We start from the raw sequence: 21,865 nt of genomic DNA, 5'->3' as shown, positions 1-21,865 counted from the left end.
AAGGCGGCTTTTGAGCTCAGACAATTATGTTATTTAAAATGCACATATGATGCCACGATGATGATAAAATGTGCATCACAGTATCAATATGATCTTGTTATATCGGTCTCTGCAGTGTTTACTGAAGCACTTTTGCACTTGATTGCATCAGACCGCCGCGAGCGCGTTTCTTACCCCCTGTTGCCGTTTTGATTATCATGCTGGAGGTCAAGGAGGATGCCTGAATATTTAACAAAAGAAGAGCCATTTCATGCATTAATGCATGGACACGGTGCAGAGGTTTGGGTAAACATGGATGAGGGATCATCAGCAACACTGTAAATCCTGTACATTTATACATGCCGTACTTTAAAGTCTCTCTCTGCTGCACCTTCCCTCCGCCTCACATTTCATTCTCTTTGTCTCTGTGGCTGCAGAGGCAGATAGAAGAGCGCGGTGCTGGAGGACTGTTGCTGCACCTTTGCTGGCAGCACGACAGGCCTTCTACACTAGATGTCATGCCTCTTATTCACGAGTGCTGTCGTGCTATCCAACAGCACACAATGTTGGCTTAGTTTGGTTCAGTGTGAACAACCACAGGCAGCATAACGAGGAGGTCTTCTCACCGCCGTTACGGTGCGAAAGGACCTTTTGTTTCTCACCTACCCGTCCACAAGCACAATCAGGACTCTGTTGTTTTACGTGTCTCCCTTATCCTCTCCCCCACACTGGTTCCCCTCCTCTCCTCCACTTCACCTCCTGAAAATGTCCCGTTCTGCTCGGGGGGACGGTTGTGTCAGATGTGATACATTCGCCACCTCATAATTGGTTTTGTAATTAAATGTTTCTGCTTGGTTGATCGCAAAGGACATAGTATCTCCCTAATTAGGCTGAAAATTCAATATCCTAATCCTTTCACCTTTTTTTCTTTTCCCGTGTTGACCAAGCTGCTGTCGATGAATGCAACAGTCGGCCTTGTTGTCACTCACTGCATATTCTACCCACATTAGATTTTCCTTTGTCCGCGCTTTCCGCTGTCTCTATCTCGCTCGTATTTGCCCTTTTGATTGTCTCTCGCTGCCATTCGCTCTCCTTATTTCCCTCTTTCCTTTCTCTCCTCACAAAAGCAAATCGCACGAGAGAGAGAGAGAGCACGATGCTGGGGGTGAGACGCTCCCCAGAGGTGGCTCTGTGCCAGCGTATCAGGCTGTGGCAGCATGGGCATGTAGACGCAAACAAAGGCAATACTATATATAAGATGCTTAAAGAGCGGCCAGGCATCATTATAAGCAGCACTTAGCAAGATTGTTTGATCAATATTGTGTTAATCGTGCTCTCAGAGGAGCTCTGGGTTTGCAGTCGTCCGACTGTTTCTGTGTAGAATCATCACAAGCTGTGGTTTTATTGCTTTTTCTCAGCTTAAAACGCTCCAGGTGGAGTCATCGTCATCTTTTTTTCCCCAACTGGCCAGTGTCTCGTGTTTCTGTGTATTTTGATTGTACTCAGCGTCCCAGGCCCCACACGCTGCTGTGGACTGCACTCGAGCTCATCACCAAACGTAGGACTTTTTAGGGTCAAAGACTGTGAATATGAAGAAAAGAAGGGTTCGTGGTGCCTTTGGTTTTCATGATGTTTGCAGCATACAGAATCACATTTAATTAGAATTAATCTGGTTTACGTGATCGTTTACTCAGCAGGTCTACAGCTGGAGAGCTGTGCAAAGGTGATCCAGGTTAAGTGCTACGGTCAAAGATTGAAAAATGTGTGTGTGTGTGTGTGTGTGCTCGGACGACCCGGCGAGCTGTAGGTTTTTACTACGTTTCGGCTCGCTCTCTGCTCATTTATTCTTGTATCTCTATCATCTCACTTCTTCGTCCTGCTTGTGCGTGCTGTTTGTTTGTGGCCTGTGGTGTGTTCAGTCAGAATTACCATCAAACGCTAAAGAAGGGCTTCAGAGGGATGCGGATTAGCTTTAACATGCTGAGTAAGACCGCAGCACTCTGAACAGCACAGTGGTGCTAATTTGGTAACGCTGTTAATTTATCCTCCGCCCACATGCACACAAACATATACATACACTTTGTTCCTGCCACGAAGAGTCACTCTGTTTCCAGTCAGAATCGTGCATCGGGGATTTTTCTGGAAATGACAGACCTGTTGTTAATGAGTGGGGAAGAGGGTTCGCCAAGGCTTTGTGTGCGTGTGTGTGTGAGTGTATTGTGTATACAGTATATGTGTGTGGGTGAGTTCTGGCTCAATGGCGGCTCTTGGCAGAGCAGTGCTCTCTTCTCCCTGGTTGCTAACATCAGGGGACCAGCCAGGCATGTAATGGAAACTTTGGAGATTTAGAGGAGCAGCTTGCTAAATACGACCCCCTGATGTACTGCCTTAGATGGCTCCCATTGTACAAAACATTACTAAACCAGGTCATCGTGATAACTTATTATATTTTATGGGACTATGAAAACTGCTGTGGTTGCTCCTAAAACAGGAAAATGAGCAGAATATTTTACGACCCTTACCTGTTTTGTATTTTGGTTCGAGCAAAGATAGGAGTCTTTATTGTAGCTGGAGGTAAAACACCTTGTTCTTGAAGTTTGGAGTAAAGAGTGATCGTTAGGAAAAAAAACTCTGAGCTGAGGTTTATGCTGAGTGAAAAGGTTGTTATCATCGAAGACTGAGGGCTGAGTTCTGGACAATAGATGAAAAGCACATGCTGAAGGTGGAGCCTCCTCGGTTTTAATGGTGCTTGTTGTTGTGTTGCTGTGGATTCTCTGTGCGTGATTGCTTACAATTATTTTAAAGCTGGTGGATGTGCATATTTCTGTGTCTCTGAGGAAGAGGTTAGCTGTGCAGTGGGAAATGCACTTGCTCTGTCATCGTCTGCAGCGTACAGCTAGCCCGGCTAACATCTGCCTCAAGAGCGAGGAACTGATTAAACCCTGCTGTCTGCCAGCATCTAGTTGATATAAATGTACATTTGCATATACAAACATGTGCAAACACTTGTGCAGCATCTCTTGGTAGCTTTCCACACTCTCTTTTTTTCTCATTCCTCTGTAAATTTATCCCTTCATTGACAATTACGTCCATATTTGCACCGAGGCGTGTGCTCCTGTGTAACTCATCTGTGCTGCAGATTAATTTTTCAGAGCACAGGCAGCTCTGCCGCTGTCAGTAAGAGGAGCAGGAGAAGGAAGAGGAGGAGGAGGGCTGCAGTCGTCTGGGTCTCGGGAAGGCTTGCCAGCCAGCACAGGTGGCGTTTTGCCTGGATTCTACCCAGGGAGAGGGGATGCACAGAAAAGGGGAGGAGGCATCATACCGTACAGCACATGGGTTTATATATGATTGTTTAATTCACAGCGTGATCCTTTATAATAGGTTTGTTGTTTTTTTTATTTTAATGTGGAGCCCACAGTAAAACCTTAATCCTGCTGCTGCCTGAATTGGGCTTTGAATAAAAAAAGACTCGTATCTGGAGTGCCAAATGACTCCCTGGAATAGATGAATGGGGATTAATAAAATGCATGTGTGCAGCACAGGATGAGTTTGGATGATGTCTGTAAAGTGCAGAACTGAATAGTTAAAATGTTATAAACCTTGTTTTATTCTAAAGTCATGAAATCCTTAATGTTAGCTGAACAGCCACTGCCAAGTGAACACATTTGTGCAGCGGTTTGGCTCTTCTGAGTATTCGCTCCCATCTCCGAGATGCTGGCAGTGGGTCTGGGTTGTTATTAAGAGTGCTTCATCTGGCTTTGTGATTACAGCTCTGACCAAGCTGACAGACTGCAGCCCCACCGACAAACAGCATGCAAACGATTCTCACACACGAGCCTGCATCTGTGCTGTGATTCTGATGCACGCACACACAAACGTACTCGTTACATGTGTACTTAACTATATGCATCACGCAACACTCTGCGTGTGTGGGAGTGACACGCACACGCCCGCAAGTACTGTGACAGTCGCACTTCTGTTTGTCACATAGCGGCGCAACCATTAGAAATTTGCACCTTGCGCTCGACTCACTTCATGCGCTCACACCGTTCACGTGGAAACACTTCCTGCTTTCCTGTTTCTTTCTTCCCGCTGAAAGACGAGATCCCTGCGGGGAGAGAAGGGGAAAGGTGGGGGAGAGGGTGGAGCATCTGGAATAACACTCAGCCGTCTCGCATATCACTGCTTTCCCTCTGATCTCTTTCACACACATATGTTGGGTATTCATATCTTGTGGGGACATCTAATTGACATTATGCTTTCCCTAGCCCCTTACCTTAACCCTAACCATTAAAAATGGATGCCTAACCCTAACCCTTAGCCTAAACTTACCTAACCATAAACCACCTGGAACCCTGACACTAAAACCACATTTTCAGCCTCAAAAATGCCTTCAAACTCGTGGGGACTAGGATTTTGGTCCCCATAAGGATTGTTGGTCCCCACAAGTATAGTAAACTTACCATTTTTGGTCCCCACAAAGATATGAATACACACACACACACACCACTTTTATTTCATCTCTGCTCCTCTTTCCATCAACATTAATGTGGGCGGTGGTCTTGAAGTAGACCCCATCTGGTATGTCTGTGCGTGTGTGTGTGTGTGTGTGGCAGAGCTGGTGCCATCGTGGCTGGGACAGTGGTGTGCTGTGGTGTGGGTTGGGGGTTGCTGGCTGTATCAGTGATCTACTGTACATGACCACTCACTCTGCGTACTCGGGCGGCTGTGCAAGTGCAAATTGCTGTCAGTGCCTTTTGACTTTTACAGTTAAAGGTCACATCTGAAATTTGTGCTTAGCAACCATGGATGGAAAAATTCCTTCAGGAAATCAGAACATAAAATCATACTTTCAGGCTCATGCGCTGCCCTGTGTCGTCTTACAGATTTGTTTTGTGTGCAGTGAAAAGAATTTCAACAAAATCCTTTCCTATAAACGAATAATCTTAGTTAAGTAGCATAATAGTGCGTGGGTGGTATAATCAAATATAGCTAAATTACCTCAACTAAATGTGCTCATTATGTGCAATGACACTTTTCAAAATCATATATATGATTTTATATATTAGATTCTAATTATTGATTTATATCTCTTTAATTTTGCAGCTACTGAGTTTGATCACCAATATATTGCTCAGTAGCTTGATCTATAATAATGCAATTAATCTCTAAAATAATAAGTAAATAGTACGGAGGGTGAAGTGCAATGATTGCATTCAAAATATGAAGCTGAAAGCAGCAGAACATGGAAATTAATAAAGTACTCGGGAATTAGTGATAGGTGAGCAGAAAGATTAGAAAAGTGTTTCCAGTAATTAAATTAAAAGGAAGTTAAAAAATAAATAAAGCTGCTCGTTCACCTAAATGCTGCAGGAAAGAGAGTGAAGTCTGCACAGTAGCTAACACATAAGCTAACCTGTACAGTTACAGATCTGTGATTAAAATAGTTATCGATCAGAAATGAATAAACGAGAATGCTTAAAGTAATCAATAAGCTGTTGAGATATAAGGTATGATATATAGATATACAGTATGTTTAACATGACAGACATGGCTGAAACAAATAGATGCACTTTACTGGTACATGAGGTCAAATTGAAAACTAAAAATATTAATAAATAAATTAATAAATGATGCCTTCTAATGAGCTAAAGATGATCGATAACGTGCTTTAACAATAAATGAAGAAACATTTTTAGTAGCACAGTATAAATGAATAAAAAAGCTAACAGTAACAACACAGTATATGTGTGGAGACACCAACATTTATCTGTATTTGGGACTGTGGGGCAAAAACCGCCATCATGGTGGTGCTGAACTCACGACTGTTCAAAGAATGAAAATGCGACTTGCTGTTATTTATTCATTACACGCGCTTCACGTATTGAGAAATTAGCCTTAAATCTGCCGCTTGTTCTAAAATCCTAAGGCTGCTTTGGATTACCCTCCGTCAATCAACTGCTGTGTGTATGCGTGCACGTGTGCATGCATGTGTGAAGGGGGTAGACGCCTAAAGTCTCTGCAGGCTACGTTCAGACTGTATCACTGTGATTGACAGCAGTAATGGTGTGATAATTCCACACATCAGGCAGCTGAAAAGCTTCATTTCACAGAGCGGTTTGGCTAATCAGCGTCTGAAAAATAAAGGGTTTTTTTCTATTTGCGCCATCATCTGTTCCTCAGACTCACCCCTCCTGCATATTAAGCCTATTCTCTGTATTTCTGTCTTTCTCTCGTGCAGGATGAATGCCGTAACTTCATCAAAGTGCTGCTCAGCAGAAACGGAGGCTTGTTTTTGTGTGGAACCAACGCCTTCAACCCGCTGTGTGCCAACTACACTGTAAGTAAACCCAAGGCGGGTGATCGCAGCCGCCCTACGCCGCCACCTGCGAGCGGTCGAGCGCCTCTTAGCTGATAAATAATGTCTATTTTTACAACAGAGTCTCCCTCCTATAGATCAATTAGTGCACTTGTTCAGGTGAGAACGCACAGCTTCATTAGAGCTGTTTGTCAAGCAGTTGAGTCAGTGCCGACTGCCTCCCCAGGAGTTATTTATCCTTGTTGTCTGGCAGCTCCAGCACCTCGTTTTCCTGAGATACAACAGTTGTTATTTCTCGGCGGTTAAACTTTGTGGTCTGCCGAGCTTGTTATCATTGAGAGTCAGAGACAGAAAATCAAGAAGAACACAAAGAGGGGAAAAGAGGGAGAGGAGCGTATTCACAGAGTAAGGCTGCTGAGACGTGACTTGTTGCGGTAAAGAGAGAAAAGCAATGCCACAGATGGAGGCGGAATCTAAAAGATGCCAGAGTTCGAGCTAGAACTGTAAGCGTTTACTAGCCAAAATGTGTTCTGAATATTTCTCCAGCACTGTCCCACAGCACATTTGTCAGATTCTGAAGGTTTACATCCATCAAGCAGCAAGTCACCAGAATCCTCCACCGTGCAGGGAGCGCGCTCCACTTCTTAGCCTATCCCTGTCGCGCTCAATTACAGTAACCGTTTTAAACTTGCAGAAGAAGAAAAAAAAACCTGCACATAAATATTAATCATCGACTGGGGTGATTTCACATCATTCCGCAGCGATATTAAATGAGGAACGAAGGCAGTGGAGTCGGAGGGAGAAAGAGAGAGAGGAAAAAAATCCTTTCACTATCAAAGGCTTTCTCAGATAAGTGTTATTTTCAGTCTCTCACATTTCAAACACGGTGCAACAGTGGAACACTGAGACGTACTTGCCCCATTATCTGTCAGCCGCTAATGACATTCTACAACAGCGTATACCTCACCTGTCTCTGCCTGATAGGCTGACATTTTCTCTGGGGACTAGTTAGTGATGCTAGCTACTGTTTTATTTAAAGCAGGGTTTTAATGAAATGACACCTATAAATTATTTCATTTCAAACAGCCGATGAGAGCTGAAGTCTTCCAAATCTGCTGCTCTCCTCAAATAGTTGCTTGCGGCGACCTTTAAACGGTTTGTGTTTGTGTAATTGATAGTGAAAGAATAACAGAGATTTTATTACATGAGCTGCCAATTTTATTGAAATGTACACGTGTGGACGTGGATGCATAGATGTGTATGCGTCTGTGTGTGTGTGTTATTTATGGATGAAAATGGGACTCTCTTGTTGTTTGCCGCTGTGCCTAATTGCCTCCAGTGAATCATTAGTTTGCACTTATGGTAACACTCCCTAATTGCCATTCTCTTGTGGTTTGTTTTCATGATGCTGCTGTAGATGTATTCATATTGTTTGGAGTACCCAGATTGATGCATGCATCTAATTGTGTTTGTGTGTGTGTGATTTAACAGGGAGACACTCTGGAGATGCTGGGAGACACAGTCAGTGGGATGGCCCGGTGTCCCTATGATCCCAAACACGCCAACGTAGCTCTGGTCGCAGGTACGACATGGTTTGTTTAGCGTGTGCTGTCACACAATGAGGAAGTGTGCGATGTCATCAAAAGATATTTTTGTCCCTTGAGCAGAACAAAAGAGAGCCGCAGCGTTTCCTCAGCTTCAGTTTACCCCGTTGTGTTTGAACTCGTTCATTAATAATCAATAGTGTGTCTGAAACTGTTCAGATCCTTATCTGATATTAGCTGGTAGTAAAAAAAAACGAATGTTATTTTTGTGTGGGCGTGTAGAAAAGTTGCAATTACATTGTTGAGTGGTCAGTCACATCGTGTTTATAATGCAGCGCATAAAAGGTCACATTAACTCCAGCTTCACTGTTTATGATGGTGCTTTGGCAGACGATCCAACTCACCAGCTGTTTTTATGTGTGTCTGTGTGTCTGTGTGTATCAGAGGGGAATCTGTTTACGGCCACAGTGACGGACTTCCTGGCCATCGACGCGGTGATCTACCGTAGCCTCGGGGACAGTCCTGCTCTGCGCACCGTGAAGCACGACTCCAAGTGGTTCAGAGGTATCTGCAGACACGTGTGCGTGTGTGTGTGTGGACGCTTTGAGTGGGCGTGTTCGTTTGTGTGCCGTCAAGCATAGTTATGTCGGCGCAGCGCGCTCAGCATCACGCCTGCTGTTGATGTTAATGTGAGTCTGATGGCTGGAGTTTGTGTCCACATTACTTAGCAGCACGTGGATCGATGCATATGCTGGTAGGACAGGTCTGAGTCAGCATGCAGGCAGCTAGCTGTACACAGAGCTGCCTCTTTCACAGAATCACCCATATTACACAGTGTCCGACCAAACGTTTGTCCCCCCGGGCCTGCAACAGGATCTCAAAGTTTTACTTTATCCTTGTATATTTTTGTTGGCTCAGGGGGAAAGGAAGCTAATTTTAATAACTTTATATGCTGCTGTGATAGTACAGCAGAATCTGTTAGTAGACCTAATCTAAACCTGTAAAAATACTCAGTTTTTAACCATTTAAAGTGCCTCATGAATCTAATACATGATGCACATGTCAGTCAAAAAAGCCGCAGATCTACCATAAATTATACCTGTGATGACAGCGTCGCTGGCACGGTAGCTGTGTTCGCAACAAGCTCGTTGTGTATTCATTATTCACAGCCATGCTCCTAGATACACGCTACATTTGGCACATGTGTATGTTTATTCGAGCATGCAGGTAAAATGCTTCCACCGTTGAGCCCGTCATGCCCCTTCAACGCCGTGTGCAGCATCGTCTGCTTCCTTTGACGTGACGCGTTTGACTGAAAAACACTGCGTGCACTTGTTGGTGACTTTGACTGCTGGAAACAAGCGGGCCAATCACAGTGCATGAAAGCTTTTTTCACAGACTACGGCTTTTGTTATTCGTTGAAACGCAAGATCCTTCAGTTATTTTACAGTTCGAATATTCGAGAGTAAGACACTTTGCATTTCCAGTGCTATTAGAAACCTTCTTGCGGTGTTTATGCTACAAAGTAAAAATACAGAGTGTGATTGGTGGACACTGTCACCAGACTGAGTGGACCTGCCAATCACATTGCCCGAGCCCCTGGTCTTAATGCTCACACAGGTTTTAGAAGGTCCCAGGCACGCCTGCCTCGTTCCTCGGAAGCACGAGGGAGTCATAATGTGCTTATTGTTTGCTGTGAAATCCCCTTTCACCATGTAATGAAATTAAGCATGGCTGTTGCCTCTTTCTCACTGCCCCCATGTCGCTCGGTTGCTGTGGGAATTAATGATGCATTTGCAAATGGAAATGCTGTTTTGTTATACTCGTTCTCGCCTGTACTTCATGAAACCTGTTCTCTCCGTGCACTACTCCTGCACACGTCGCCTTTCTTGTTTGCTTCTCTGAGTGTTTCTTTCTCTTACGACACAGAGCCGTATTTTGTCAGTGCCGTGGAGTGGGGACCTCACATCTACTTCTTCTTCAGAGAGATAGCCATGGAGTTCAATTACCTGGAGAAGGTAAAGAAGTCATTGCGAAGGAAATATATTCTCCTCCCCTGCTGAGCACTCTCACATTACCTTGAGGTCCATTCACAGCATCTTTTAAAAAGAACTGGAGAGAAATGTGGGAATTTATCATTAGAATGCAAGCATGAAGAGAGCTGCAGGTCTAGTATCTCTCTGTTAAAAACTGCGATGACCTTTCACCTTTGTATTTGTTTACGTGCATATCTAATGCAACAAGTCACGTTATTACCAGCTGTCTGTATTAACCTAAGAAAAACTGGTCGATTTTCTACTGACTTGATATATTTCTTGCCCCCAGAGCAGTAGCTGCATCTTTATTAAAACTAAAAATAAATAAATATAAACCTGTTTCATTAATAAATTAGCAATTCACTTTTGGGGAGTGTTTGCAAAAGGCCCCTGGCTGCGACATGTTTACAGAGAGCAGAGTAAATTGATACTTAAGCGGCATCGCTATTGTGTGTTCAAAGAAGCAATTTTGAGATGCACTGACATTTTCATGAATAATTGATATTAGATTTAGCATTATAAAACAATGATCTGTCAAAAAAGGGTTTCCACATTGCAAATAGCATGCAAATGACTCTTCAGAGATCGCCCTGGAGTTAAAAAGAGCTTTTTAATATGTAGTTTTCAAGATGAAACCTCAGGAAATATTAACTGCCCAGCTTTGGAGTCATCGGAGATATAAGCAAGCTGTGCTCGTTCTGTATAGTAAGTATCATATTCTCTGCTCGCGGCTCCTCACAGGTGGTGGTGTCACGCGTTGCCCGGGTATGCAAGCGGGATCAAGGCGGGTCTCAGCGCGTCCTGGAGAAGCAGTGGACGTCGTTCTTAAAGGCCCGTCTGAACTGCTCCGTGCCCGGCGATTCCCACTTCTACTTTAACCTGCTCCACTCCACCAGCCCCATCATCAGGATGCACGGCAGGGACATCGTCCTGGGGGTGTTCTCCACACCAGCCAACAGGTACCTGCACAAACAGGAGACTCTCTCACACACAGGGAGACTTAAGACCCCTGAATCGTGGCCTTTCCTTCATATGTGAAGAGCGCGGCATGTACATTCGACCAGCGCAGACCTCCATTCTCTCAAAGAATCCTCACGAGTCCTCTGGTTATAGAAAGTCCAGCTGTACTTGTTTCTTGGTGAGCTTATGGTATTTAAAGTCTTGCTGAATGTTCATTAAAAAATTATGCTCTTCATTAGAGTAAAAAAGCAGGATAAAGTAGGTTTGCACACATGAACAATGTCAAAATTGGTGAAAATGCTCAAGTCAAGACTCTAACTGTTGATCTTTTATATACAGAGTGCGGTTGTGTCCCAGACTCCTTTGTCCATTTCACATTTTTATGACACTGCTCTTTCTTTGCCTTTGTATGAACTCAGTATGGGATGTTCAGGTGTGATATATAACTCAACATTGAGTTGTTTTCGTGAAATCACTGCTTATATTACATCATACGTGCAGCAGAACCCCAAAGGGACTGACTTCTGTAAACCTTTCTGCCTTTAAGTGCATTTTTTTGCGGGTTGTTTATTTTTTTATAGATTTTTTTGTTTAATAAATGTGTGAGTGAGGCCTGGGGGGGGTCCTCTGTCTCTGTCATGGTTGGTGTTTTTAAAGAAATGCACATGTGTGTAGTTGCCTCTTTTGTGGACCACCATAGTTTGTATCTTCGCCGACTCTGAGACAAAGAGCAAGGTTTCCTACAAGCTCCAGAAAAACGAACGTGCCTGTGTTGGGGTGCAGAGGTCAGGATTGTACAGAGTAATCTAAGACACATGGAATGCTTTCATGGAGGACAAAAGGGTGATTTGTTGAAAGACACGATTAAACTGAAGAACGCTGAGAGGAGGAGGGAGGAGGAGAGATGTTACCCGGTAAGTGGGGGATTACTGCAGGCTGAGGGCATTAGCAGAGCCAAAGACAACACAAACTGTAACCCAGAAAAAGTGAGAAAAGAAAATGTAAGTCACAGCTGACTCAAACGATGAGCCTTGGCAGTGTGTTTTTTTAATCCCATGTCTCTTTCCTCATACAGTTACAGTAATCTGCTTATCATGCTGCGTTTGAAGATGCTTTCACCGAGCACTTTGATGCTGTTTTTCTCGGCATTGTAAGGCATCATCTTAGAACTAAGTCTGAGCCTAAATTGCTCTGAATGTTTGCGTCCTCCGAGCAGCAGAAGGATGAAAGTCTATGACTATATTGCAGTCTAAGTGGCTCATATTATAGAGCGGGATTCAGTATAGTTTCTCTGTGATGGCCCACTCATGTTACACTACCTCAATGGCATTTGCTGTGTCTGCTAGAGCGAGCACTTTAAAGCACACACTTGGAAATGCTCGCAACCGCCTTCTTTTTGGTGCGATAGCAATCCAAACCTCTCACTGTAATGCCACCAGCAGCCTATCTGCCATCAATCAGTGGTCCCATTATAAGAAAAAAAAAAAAAAAAAAAGAATATCTTTATTTTTTAGAATATAATGGAGCTCTGTCGCAGCGGGCGCGGGAGGTGCATGGTGGGACAAGCACAGAGGAGACAAGTACATTTAAAAGGGAGAAAAAAGATAAAGAGGAGAAGAGACGGATGAGAAACTCAAGGACGAGGAAGTCAATAACGGACAACACGTGCGTTCTCTGACATCTAAAATTGTTTCATCAGCGGCATCTTATCTGCGTGTTTGGAAGGGCACCGCTGCGAGTGGGGGCCACTGCCTGCAGAGACAGATGGATGCTTTATGCACACACAAACTCGCACACTCGGAAACATTCACAGCGGTTCCCAGATAACAGCATTTACAGTTTACCGAAGAAGCGCGCCGGCTAAACACACACACGCCCACACCTGCCTGCGCAACCTGCCGCTGGGCCCTGTTTTAAATAACCCGCAGCCGAGCCAGAGAGAAAAGGAGGTTCAGATGGACAGATAAAGAGGAAAGTAAACACAAAGAGATACAGAGAATGTGTGAGGTGATCTAAAAAAACCTCCCACTGGCCCCGGTGTGGCCCACTGCGCCACACTGGCCAAGTGCTTGCCAGACAAATTGCTTTGGCTGGCAGCTTGCAGTGAAAACAGCACGAAGAAGAACCCGGGAGTGGAGGAAAGAGCCATTCTCTCCTGCTATTTGGCCTGTGCAGTGTTGGACTGTAGCATGGGAATGAAGTCAGGGTTTTACTGTCTCCCCTGGACGCTCGGGAGTTACTCATCTCCACCTGTGAGCCACGTACTCCTGGAGTCATTTTACAGCTGCTCCACTGTTTTGGATCATTGTGGGATCATTTCATCTTCGTTTCCAGAACATAACATCACCCCAGGTTGCCAGTTCCTTTGTCGATCCAGCGCCGGAGCCCAGGGTCATTTCTCTCCCAACGGGAATGAAAGAGGAGTCCAGACTTCCTACCGACCACCCTCCTGCACACCTGATGCTCAAAAGGTCATGGAAACATCAAACTTATGAGAAAGTGTAGGAGCTTTCTGGTAGCTGTGTTTCCTAGTTTATATAATAAATGATATATCTTTAAAAAAAGAGCAGCGGGATGTCAAACTGAAGGGTTACCTGGGGCTGGTAATGAAAACAAACCATTCTCATTATTTTTATTTGTCGTTGTTTTGCCAGCTAAAAACGTCTATTTCTCCTGGAACAGACTGACAGCTCATTAGTTTTGTTATAACCGCCCAGGAATGGAAGAAAAATATTTTATGGAAAACAGAGTAAATCTGCTGCATCCTGAGAGCGGGAGGCCATGTTTGGGTTTGGTTGTAAAGAATCCCAGGGGTCGGACAGCAGGATGCCCCTGTGGGAAAACACAGCAGAGGAGGGGAAATGAGGAGGACAAGGAGCAGGAGGAGAACAGGTTTACGATGCCAGGATGCACAGCTGTGCAAGCTAGACCCCCTGGGTCTGCAAGCAGAGAAGGCACCAGAATACATAATGAGGCAGCTAGCTGTTTCTTGAGAAATGGGCAGTGGATAGGAACAGGTAGCACGTGGAACGACCACGGCACCCCAAACAGCGAGAGTTTAAGAGCGAGGTTTGTTTGTCAAAATAGGCCACGGAGGTTAAGTTAGAGAGAAAACGAAAAATCCACACGGACGTCAAAGGGAAAGATCAAGAGAAAGTATGAAAAACATAATTGTCAAAGTTCAGCAGCGTGGCGGGCAGGATGTGGACACAAATGAAGGACTCGTGAGACAAACGTTAAGTAAAGGGGAGCTTTAATGCTCAACTAATTCAGAAACACAAAAATATAAACTGTGGCTGAACTGGAATAAACAATCCCCAAACTAGGAATCTCAGGGAGACATGGAGCAAGGAAACACACTCCCCAGAGGCAGGACACGGCAAAGGACACGACAAAGGACACAACGAAGGACACAATGAAGGACAGGGGGACACTAAATACTCCTGGTATAATGAGGGGAGAGGATACAGGTAGGAACAGCTAACGATAACGAACAAAACAACTCGTGGGGAAGGTAATAAAACAGGAAGAGAGACACAACCGAACAAAGAAAGACAACGAGACCAATGCAGAAACGGGAACAAAAACGCATAAAACTAAATACTGCAGTAACCAAGATACACAGCAACTCGAACATAAGCTAAGATTGAAAGGCAAAATATAAACAGAATGCTGGAAAATATAATAAATGGAAAATAGAAACGTTATCTGTGACATAACAAAAAGGCACAAATGATCCAAATGGTAGAAGTGGAAAATGTTCCAGTAAACCTTTTTTTTATAACATTTTACAACATACTTTACGGGAGCCTCTTGCCCAGTGACAGCCCACAGTTTCATCAGAAACCTCAGAAAAAAGCTTTAAGCCTGTCTGTAGAAATGCTACAGGTTACAAATTTTATTTCTCGACCTTTTTTTGAACAAAATCATCTTTCTATATTTATACCGGAACAGAAATTTTATAACCCTGATGTAAAATCTATAAATACATATATCCAAAGTCTCTGTAAGAGTTAAACCACCAATTAAAAGATTTTCCTTCCGTCCTGTAAAATCCTGGTGTCACGCATCCGTTTGGACGGTGTGAAAATATTTCAGGCTGTCAGTGAGTTTGTTAAACAGCGAGGAAGCCCTTCAGACTCCACAGAAGTCCTCTCAGACAAACATCACACGAGTCTTTGTAAGCCTTGACAGTCTGCCACTCAACACCAGCAAAGAAGGCAAATTTCAGCAGGCTGAAGGAATGATGGAGATGTAAACAGAGGGAAAGCAGTCTCGAGTATGAGGGAGTAACTAGGAAAATTATTGGGAATGAATTTTGTGTGTGAGAAAACACACACAGACTTAAAAAAATAGTGGGAGAGACAAAGAGAATAAAAATAAGAGTGAGAATAATTAGGAGAGTTCTGTGAGATAAACAGCCCGAGGCTTTTTGGCTTGCTTCTGTCAGACACCGAGCCCTACACGGGCCAAGCCCAGTGACCTGCAGCGAGAGAGAAACATAGAGCCGGGGGCTGGAGGGGCGGGCGAAGGTAGAGAAAGGAAGCCAAGCTGGCGGTGATGCAAAGCTGGCAGATGTGTCAAACATAACATCTGGTGCCTGCAGCCCCGAGAGAGATGCCGTATCGTCCACAGATACGCCCGCAGCTCCGCCGTGCCGCCCGGGGTCGAGTCACATTCCTGCCTACGAACGATAAGTACCCAGGGAGACGGCGTGACCCGATCAAACGGCACATCGGGAGAGCGCGGCTCCCTACCGCAACCAAAATCCAGCCTTCAGGCGCTGCCGTTCCAAACAAACGCTGCGGCTTTCAAGGGGCAATCAACAGAAACGCCTCTCAGCTTGATGCAGCGTCCTGGGGGCAAGCTTCAGAGACCCTCACATTCACCAGCTGGACATTTACTTTTGAAGGAAGCGTGAGAAGAGGAAATAAACAGACGGGGACTCAATGGGTTTTATGTAGCAGCAGGTTCCAGGTGACTCAGTCTCAGGTTTTTATAATGTGTGTGTGTATCTCTAAGGTATTAATACTGAGTCACTGTTCTCACACCACGCACTCCATTAGTCATTGATGAGGACACAGAGACTTCAGTGTGGAAGGAGGAAGCATGTTCAAAAACTCACTTCTTATCTCACCCTGACACCGCTCTCTTTACTCCTTTGTTCCGTAGTCGAAGCGCAGAAACGTGGCCTCAGAAGTGAGTCTGACTTTGTGTGAATGTGTCTGTATTTGTTGGTTTTGTCAGTGTGTGTTTGCTCGTGTCGAGTGTGGGACACAAACGCTTCTCAGAACAGATGCTCTGCGCCCTTTCGCTGGGTCCGCGAGTAGTTGAACAACCTCCGAGGTGCACCAGGCGTTTTACTGTAACATTTTGTTGGGTTCGTTTCCTTTACGGGAATCTTCTGCCCCTTTGTGAAGAGAAAATATTCAGTGACTCACTTCCTGTTTGGTTTATATTTCAGGAATTCCAGCCAAGATCTTTTCATGGGCCTAATCTAGCTGTTGCATCCATCGCGTATCTATTCTTTGGACACAGAGTTGACAGCATCTGTCTTACCCTGCTTTTCTCTTCGTCTCACTACCGATTTCCTTTGTGTTCCAGTAATGGATGTCAAAATATGAACAGCCCATATCCAATTTGTCATCTTTGCCGGGTGTCTGTCTCTTTTTCTTGTCACAATTGACTTTCTATATTTTAACTCTTTTCCTATTTCAAGTTTCACAGTCTATTTTTCAGCCGAGCTATAATCTACCTCATCTTCTCTTTTCCGTCACTTCTTCTTCCCGCAGCCTCGTTGGAACGTACAGCCTGCTGACACTGAGCCATTCTGTGTCAGTTCAAAGTGTTTTTATCAATCGCCCGTCTCTGTCTCTGTAGCATTCCAGGTTCGGCGGTGTGCGCCTTTGACATGGAGCAGCTGGCTGCTGTGTTTGATGGAAGGTTTAAGGAGCAGAAATCACCAGAGTCTATTTGGACGCCTGTTCCAGATGAAGTCATCCCAAAACCAAGGTGCAGATGGCGGTAATCAATTTGTGCACCTGTGTTCGAGTTGTTATCAAAGAATGATCAGGGGAATAAAGCTGCGTTGTAAAGTTTTGTTTTGAAGTCAGAGTTGGCCGTAAGACTCTTTGGAAAAGGTGTTTTGCAGGTTGTCGTTCGTGGGTAGGGTTTCATCCCCAAAGGGCATATAGACAATGCAAAGTAACATGAGTGAATTTTACTCCTGGGTCTTTCAGTCAGGAACACTTTGGGAAAAATGGAGGATTGTTATTCCATCTGCAGCGAATTATATATATGGCAGTGTGGTTTTCTGCTGAGCTTCTTCCTCTCACACACACTGAAAGCCTATAATGGGGAGACAGCAAAAACCCCAAGCATAGACCAGAGCAGGCTTAGCATCAAAGGGGGAATAGCTGGGATTTCAATGTCTGGGTCTCAAAGTGGCTTGCAGAGAACTGGAGGCGGGAGGGGGCGGTGTAAATTGTGCAGCCTTTATAAGATTTCCCAGTTTTAATGTAGGATGTCTACTTTATACTAAAAAATGCATCGAGGAGACTATTGTTGTGATTTTGTGCTATATAAATTAAATTAAATTGAATTGAATCAACCAAACAGATGGAAGGGTCCCAGCTGAACCCTCAGCTGATGTGTCCTGTGAACTAAAGCTACGGTTGTGCTTTTTATATGATTAAATAAGTAGGAAAGACAAAAGTCTGTTGATACACACTGAAGCAGAAAAATCCCTTATCACAAGGATAAAGCTTGTTGCCCTCCAATCTACGTCTTGTGCTCGTGCATATCTGTCACTTTATTTCTACTTTATATGTCAGGTCCTTTTAACTGAATCAGATCAGTATGGTTTGAAAAAAAAAAAAGGATATCTGTCTGAGTGTGAGACACTCAGACTGTTTAGACTGCTTAATTATATAATACTATCTTTGTGCTTAACATGCTTAATCTTATTTTCCCCAGACCCGGTGGTTGTGCCGTTCAAGGATCCAAGTTTAATTCCTCCAACTCCTTCCCCGATGAGATGTTAAATTTTGTGAAGACCCATCCTCTGATGGATGAAGCAGTCCCATCACTGGGACAACGACCCTGGATAGTGAGAACCATGGTCAGGTGAGACGGTCCGAGCATTACTACTATATTATTCACTCAAACTGCATGAATATCTCTTTGCAACATAATGGTGAGACATTTTATTATATCTGTCCAGTTGGAAATATGTCCATACATATAGAATATATATGGACATATTTCATTTTTCCCGTGTTCAGCTGTAACAGCTAAAACAAATTAAATCTGTCATGCTCACAATTGTTTGTTTTGTAACCAAAGTTGAAAATGAATGAAACTGGGGTTGCACATTAATTACGCTTTAACAGTTCAAGTCGCAACAGTTAATTAGAGGAGATGCGGTGTGTATGAGATCTGAAACGGCCTGTAACCCTGTATATTTACATGAACTCCTCCCTTTGCTGAACAGCAACCAACATAAGTTGGTTGTTGAAGCCTGTGGTAGCAGGCAAGCAGCTGTGGCCCATCAAGTCCCACATAAATACTGGTGCCTGCCCCCCGCCTCCCACTGTCTACCGTACGGAGTCCCACAGCCACCAGGGGATTATGGGGACCTGGTGCACGAGGAATATTAAACACCCAGCACAACATAGCTTCTATTCTCATCTACTTACTCACACACACAGAACTCTGTGTGGATCAGCAGCACTCTGCTATTGTCCTAGGACAAACCCATTTACTTGAGTAATATTATTAATGTCGGAAACGTCTGGCGTAATTAGTTTATTATGCAAATTTGATGAGCGGCTTCTTCTCTAAGGAATTCATATCATTTTCCAGTGACTCGAGTGAAAATGGCATATCACGATTTAAATTCACACCAGGCCGTATTTTACATCTAAACCAATAATTTGTAATGCACTTAAATCATAAACTCACCTCCAGAAGCTACTTTGTGGAAGTGAGTCCCAAATGAGCTGCACAGCGCCGTGGCATTAACGCAGCGCTCTGTTTCCCCTGCGGTTCAGGTACCAGCTGAATAAGATTGTGGTGGATACCGAGGCCGGGCCCTACAGAAACCGCACCGTGCTCTTCCTCGGCTCAAGCAGAGGGACCATCCTCAAGTTTCTCATCATGCCCAACCAGGACAATACCGTTACCAATAGCAACATCTTCCTGGAAGAACTGGAGGGCTTCAACCCCGATAAGTAAGCGAGTACAACAAAGCATGATCTGATTAAGAATTACATACGTGTTTTTGGATGTAGATGTGAATAATGTGTGATGGAGACTGCTGGCAGGTTTCTGTCATTAAAAATGAGCCGTTTTCACACATGAACTCGTCGGGCGTCGGGGGATTTAGGTGAGGACAACGTCTGAAGCTGTCCTTTTCCACATGGAGCACACTTCAGACATCTCCTCACTGGAAATACTCCATTTGGTTCAGGCGGCGTCTTTGCTTTTCCCACACGAGTGCAAATAAGTGCAAATAGACATCACATGGACTGCATCGGACTCTTTCATGCACTTCCACTCAGTGATGCATGGTAAAGTTCAAGGCTTCAGTGCATGTGTGAAGACAGTTGATATCGCATCCGTGCATGATGCATAGTACGTGACATGTTAATCAGGAAGCTTTAAAGTTGCTGTTTTCCTTATGTGACTACAGTGGGGCAAAAAAGTATTTAGTCAGCCACCGATTGTGCAAGTTCCCCCACCTAAAATGATGACAGAGGTCAGTAATTTGCACCAGAGGTACACTTCAACTGTGAGAGACAGAATGTGAAAAAAAAATCCATGAATCCACATGGTAGGATTTGTAAAGAATTTATTCGTAAATCAGGGTGGAAAATAAGTATTTGGTCAATAACAAAAATACAACTCAATACTTTGTAACATAACCTTTGTTGGCAATAACAGAGGTCAAACGTTTACTATAGGTCTTTACCAGGTTTGCACACACAGTAGCTGGTATTTTGGCCCATTCCTCCATGCAGATCTTCTCGAGAGCAGTGATGTTTTGGGGCTGTCGCCGAGCAACACGGACTTTCAACTCCCGCCACAGATTTTCTATGGGGTTGAGGTCTGGAGACTGGCTAGGCCACTCCAGGACTTTCAAATGCTTCTTACGGAGCCACTCCTTTGTTGCCCGGGCGGTGTGTTTTGGATCATTGTCATGTTGGAAGACCCAGCCTCGTTTCATCTTCAAAGTTCTCACTGATGGAAGGAGGTTTTGGCTCAAAATCTCACGATACATGGCCCCATTCATTCTGTCCTTAACACGGATCAGTCGTCCTGTCCCCTTGGCAGAAAAACAGCCCCATAGCATGATGTTTCCACCCCCATGCTTCACAGTAGGTATGGTGTTCTTGGGATGCAACTCAGTATTCTTCTTCCTCCAAACACGACGAGTTGAGTTTATACCAAAAAGTTCTACTTTGGTTCCATCTGACCACATGACATTCTCCCAATCCTCTGCTGTATCATCCATGTGCTCTCTGGCAAACTTCAGACGGGCCTGGACATGCACTGGCTTCAGCAGCGGAACACGTCTGGCACTGCGGGATTTGATTCCCTGCCGTTGTAGTGTGTTACTGATGGTGACCTTTGTTACTTTGGTCCCAGCTCTCTGCAGGTCATTCACCAGGTCCCCCCGTGTGGTTCTGGGATCTTTGCTCACCGTTCTCATGATCATTTTGACCCCACGGGATGAGATCTTGCGTGGAGCCCCAGATCGAGGGAGATTATCAGTGGTCTTGTATGTCTTCCATTTTCTGATGATTGCTCCCACAGTTGATTTTTTCACACCAAGCTGCTTGCCTATTGTAGATTCACTCTTCCCAGTGGTGCAGGTCTACAATACTTTTCCTGGTGTCCTTCGAAAGCTCTTTGGTCTTGGCCATGGCGGAGTTTGGAGTCTGACTGTTTGAGGCTGTGGACAGGTGTCTTTTATACAGATGATGAGTTCAAACAGGTGCCATTCATACAGGTAACGAGTGGGGGACAGAAAAGCTTCTTACAGAAGACGTTACAGGTCTGTGAGAGCCAGAGATTTTCCTTGTTTGAGGTGACCAAATACTTATTTTCCACCCTAATTTACGAATAAATTCTTTACAAATCCTACCATGTGAATTCATGGATTTTTTTTTCACATTCTGTCTCTCACAGTTGAAGTGTACCTCTGGTGCAAATTACTGACCTCTGTCATCATTTTAAGTGGGGGAACTTGCACAATCGGTGGCTGACTAAATACTTTTTTGCCCCACTGTAACTACCCGCAGGCAGGCTTGGTATTTGTTATATAGACACGAAAGTGAAGAAATTCTTTATTATTCCTTTAAGGCACAAACCTGGGTAGTGAGAGAGCTTGGCGTGGAACAGCTCGCAAATAGATGACGCAGGTCGAGGGAAGGAAGGGGTTAAGTGACATCTAGCTTTGATGTATACGCAGCGCGGGGAGCCGGGGAGGTGATGTGGCTCTTACTAAAAGAGGCGCTGCAAGGGGAGACAAAAGCACTTGTCTCGGAAACACGTCGAATCATACAGAAAAGCTCACCTACTCGTTGTGCGATGTACGTAATTGTGGCAGATGTGAGGAGATGAAACGGCCTGCAAAGAATAGGAATTATGCAAACAGAAAAGAAAAGCGGTTAATGTTCATTATCGAGAAATCTCAACATGTTCTAACGAGCCTGAGAAGAGCAGCATTAGTGAGAAAACATGAGTAATGAAACGATGATAAAATCACACTATCTTTAATCTTGACCAAAGTTCCAGATTGTCAGGAAAATTGACCCCTTATCTTCAGACTGCAGCTGAATCACGTTTAATATCTGGATCTTGGCAGAAGATCGGAGTAGATTGGGCTTCTTGATCCGTTCTAATTAGCATTTTGCACGAGGCGCGCAGCTTTGAGGCTCCTCTGAATGCCCATCATTACGTAATGAACACAGGGTACAATAGCCTTTCAGTCTTCTTTTTGTTCTTTGTTGAGATGGTGGATG

General features: G+C 44.3%; 1 protein-coding gene across 6 annotated transcripts in view; it reads left to right on the top strand.

Annotated features, from left to right (window-relative positions):
- Nucleotides 1-21,865, top strand: part of sema6bb (sema domain, transmembrane domain (TM), and cytoplasmic domain, (semaphorin) 6Bb) — a 136,557-nt gene that overhangs the window by 73,942 nt on the left and 40,750 nt on the right. For all 6 annotated transcript variants that reach the window (XM_082523143.1, XM_082523147.1, XM_082523146.1 and 3 more), the window contains exons 6-13: nucleotides 6,221-6,319; nucleotides 7,790-7,880; nucleotides 8,287-8,406; nucleotides 9,772-9,860; nucleotides 10,620-10,837; nucleotides 16,719-16,850; nucleotides 17,814-17,963; nucleotides 18,890-19,069. In XM_082523143.1, the coding sequence (XP_082379269.1) occupies nucleotides 6,221-6,319; nucleotides 7,790-7,880; nucleotides 8,287-8,406; nucleotides 9,772-9,860; nucleotides 10,620-10,837; nucleotides 16,719-16,850; nucleotides 17,814-17,963; nucleotides 18,890-19,069 (1,079 nt within the window). The remainder of the gene's footprint in view (nucleotides 1-6,220; nucleotides 6,320-7,789; nucleotides 7,881-8,286; nucleotides 8,407-9,771; nucleotides 9,861-10,619; nucleotides 10,838-16,718; nucleotides 16,851-17,813; nucleotides 17,964-18,889; nucleotides 19,070-21,865) is intronic.

Source organism: Aulonocara stuartgranti (assembly GCF_965226115.1).
Source record: "Aulonocara stuartgranti genome assembly, chromosome: 23".
In the NCBI taxonomy this organism is placed as follows: Eukaryota; Metazoa; Chordata; class Actinopteri; order Cichliformes; family Cichlidae; genus Aulonocara; species Aulonocara stuartgranti.
This window is presented reverse-complemented; position numbering and strand designations above follow the sequence as displayed.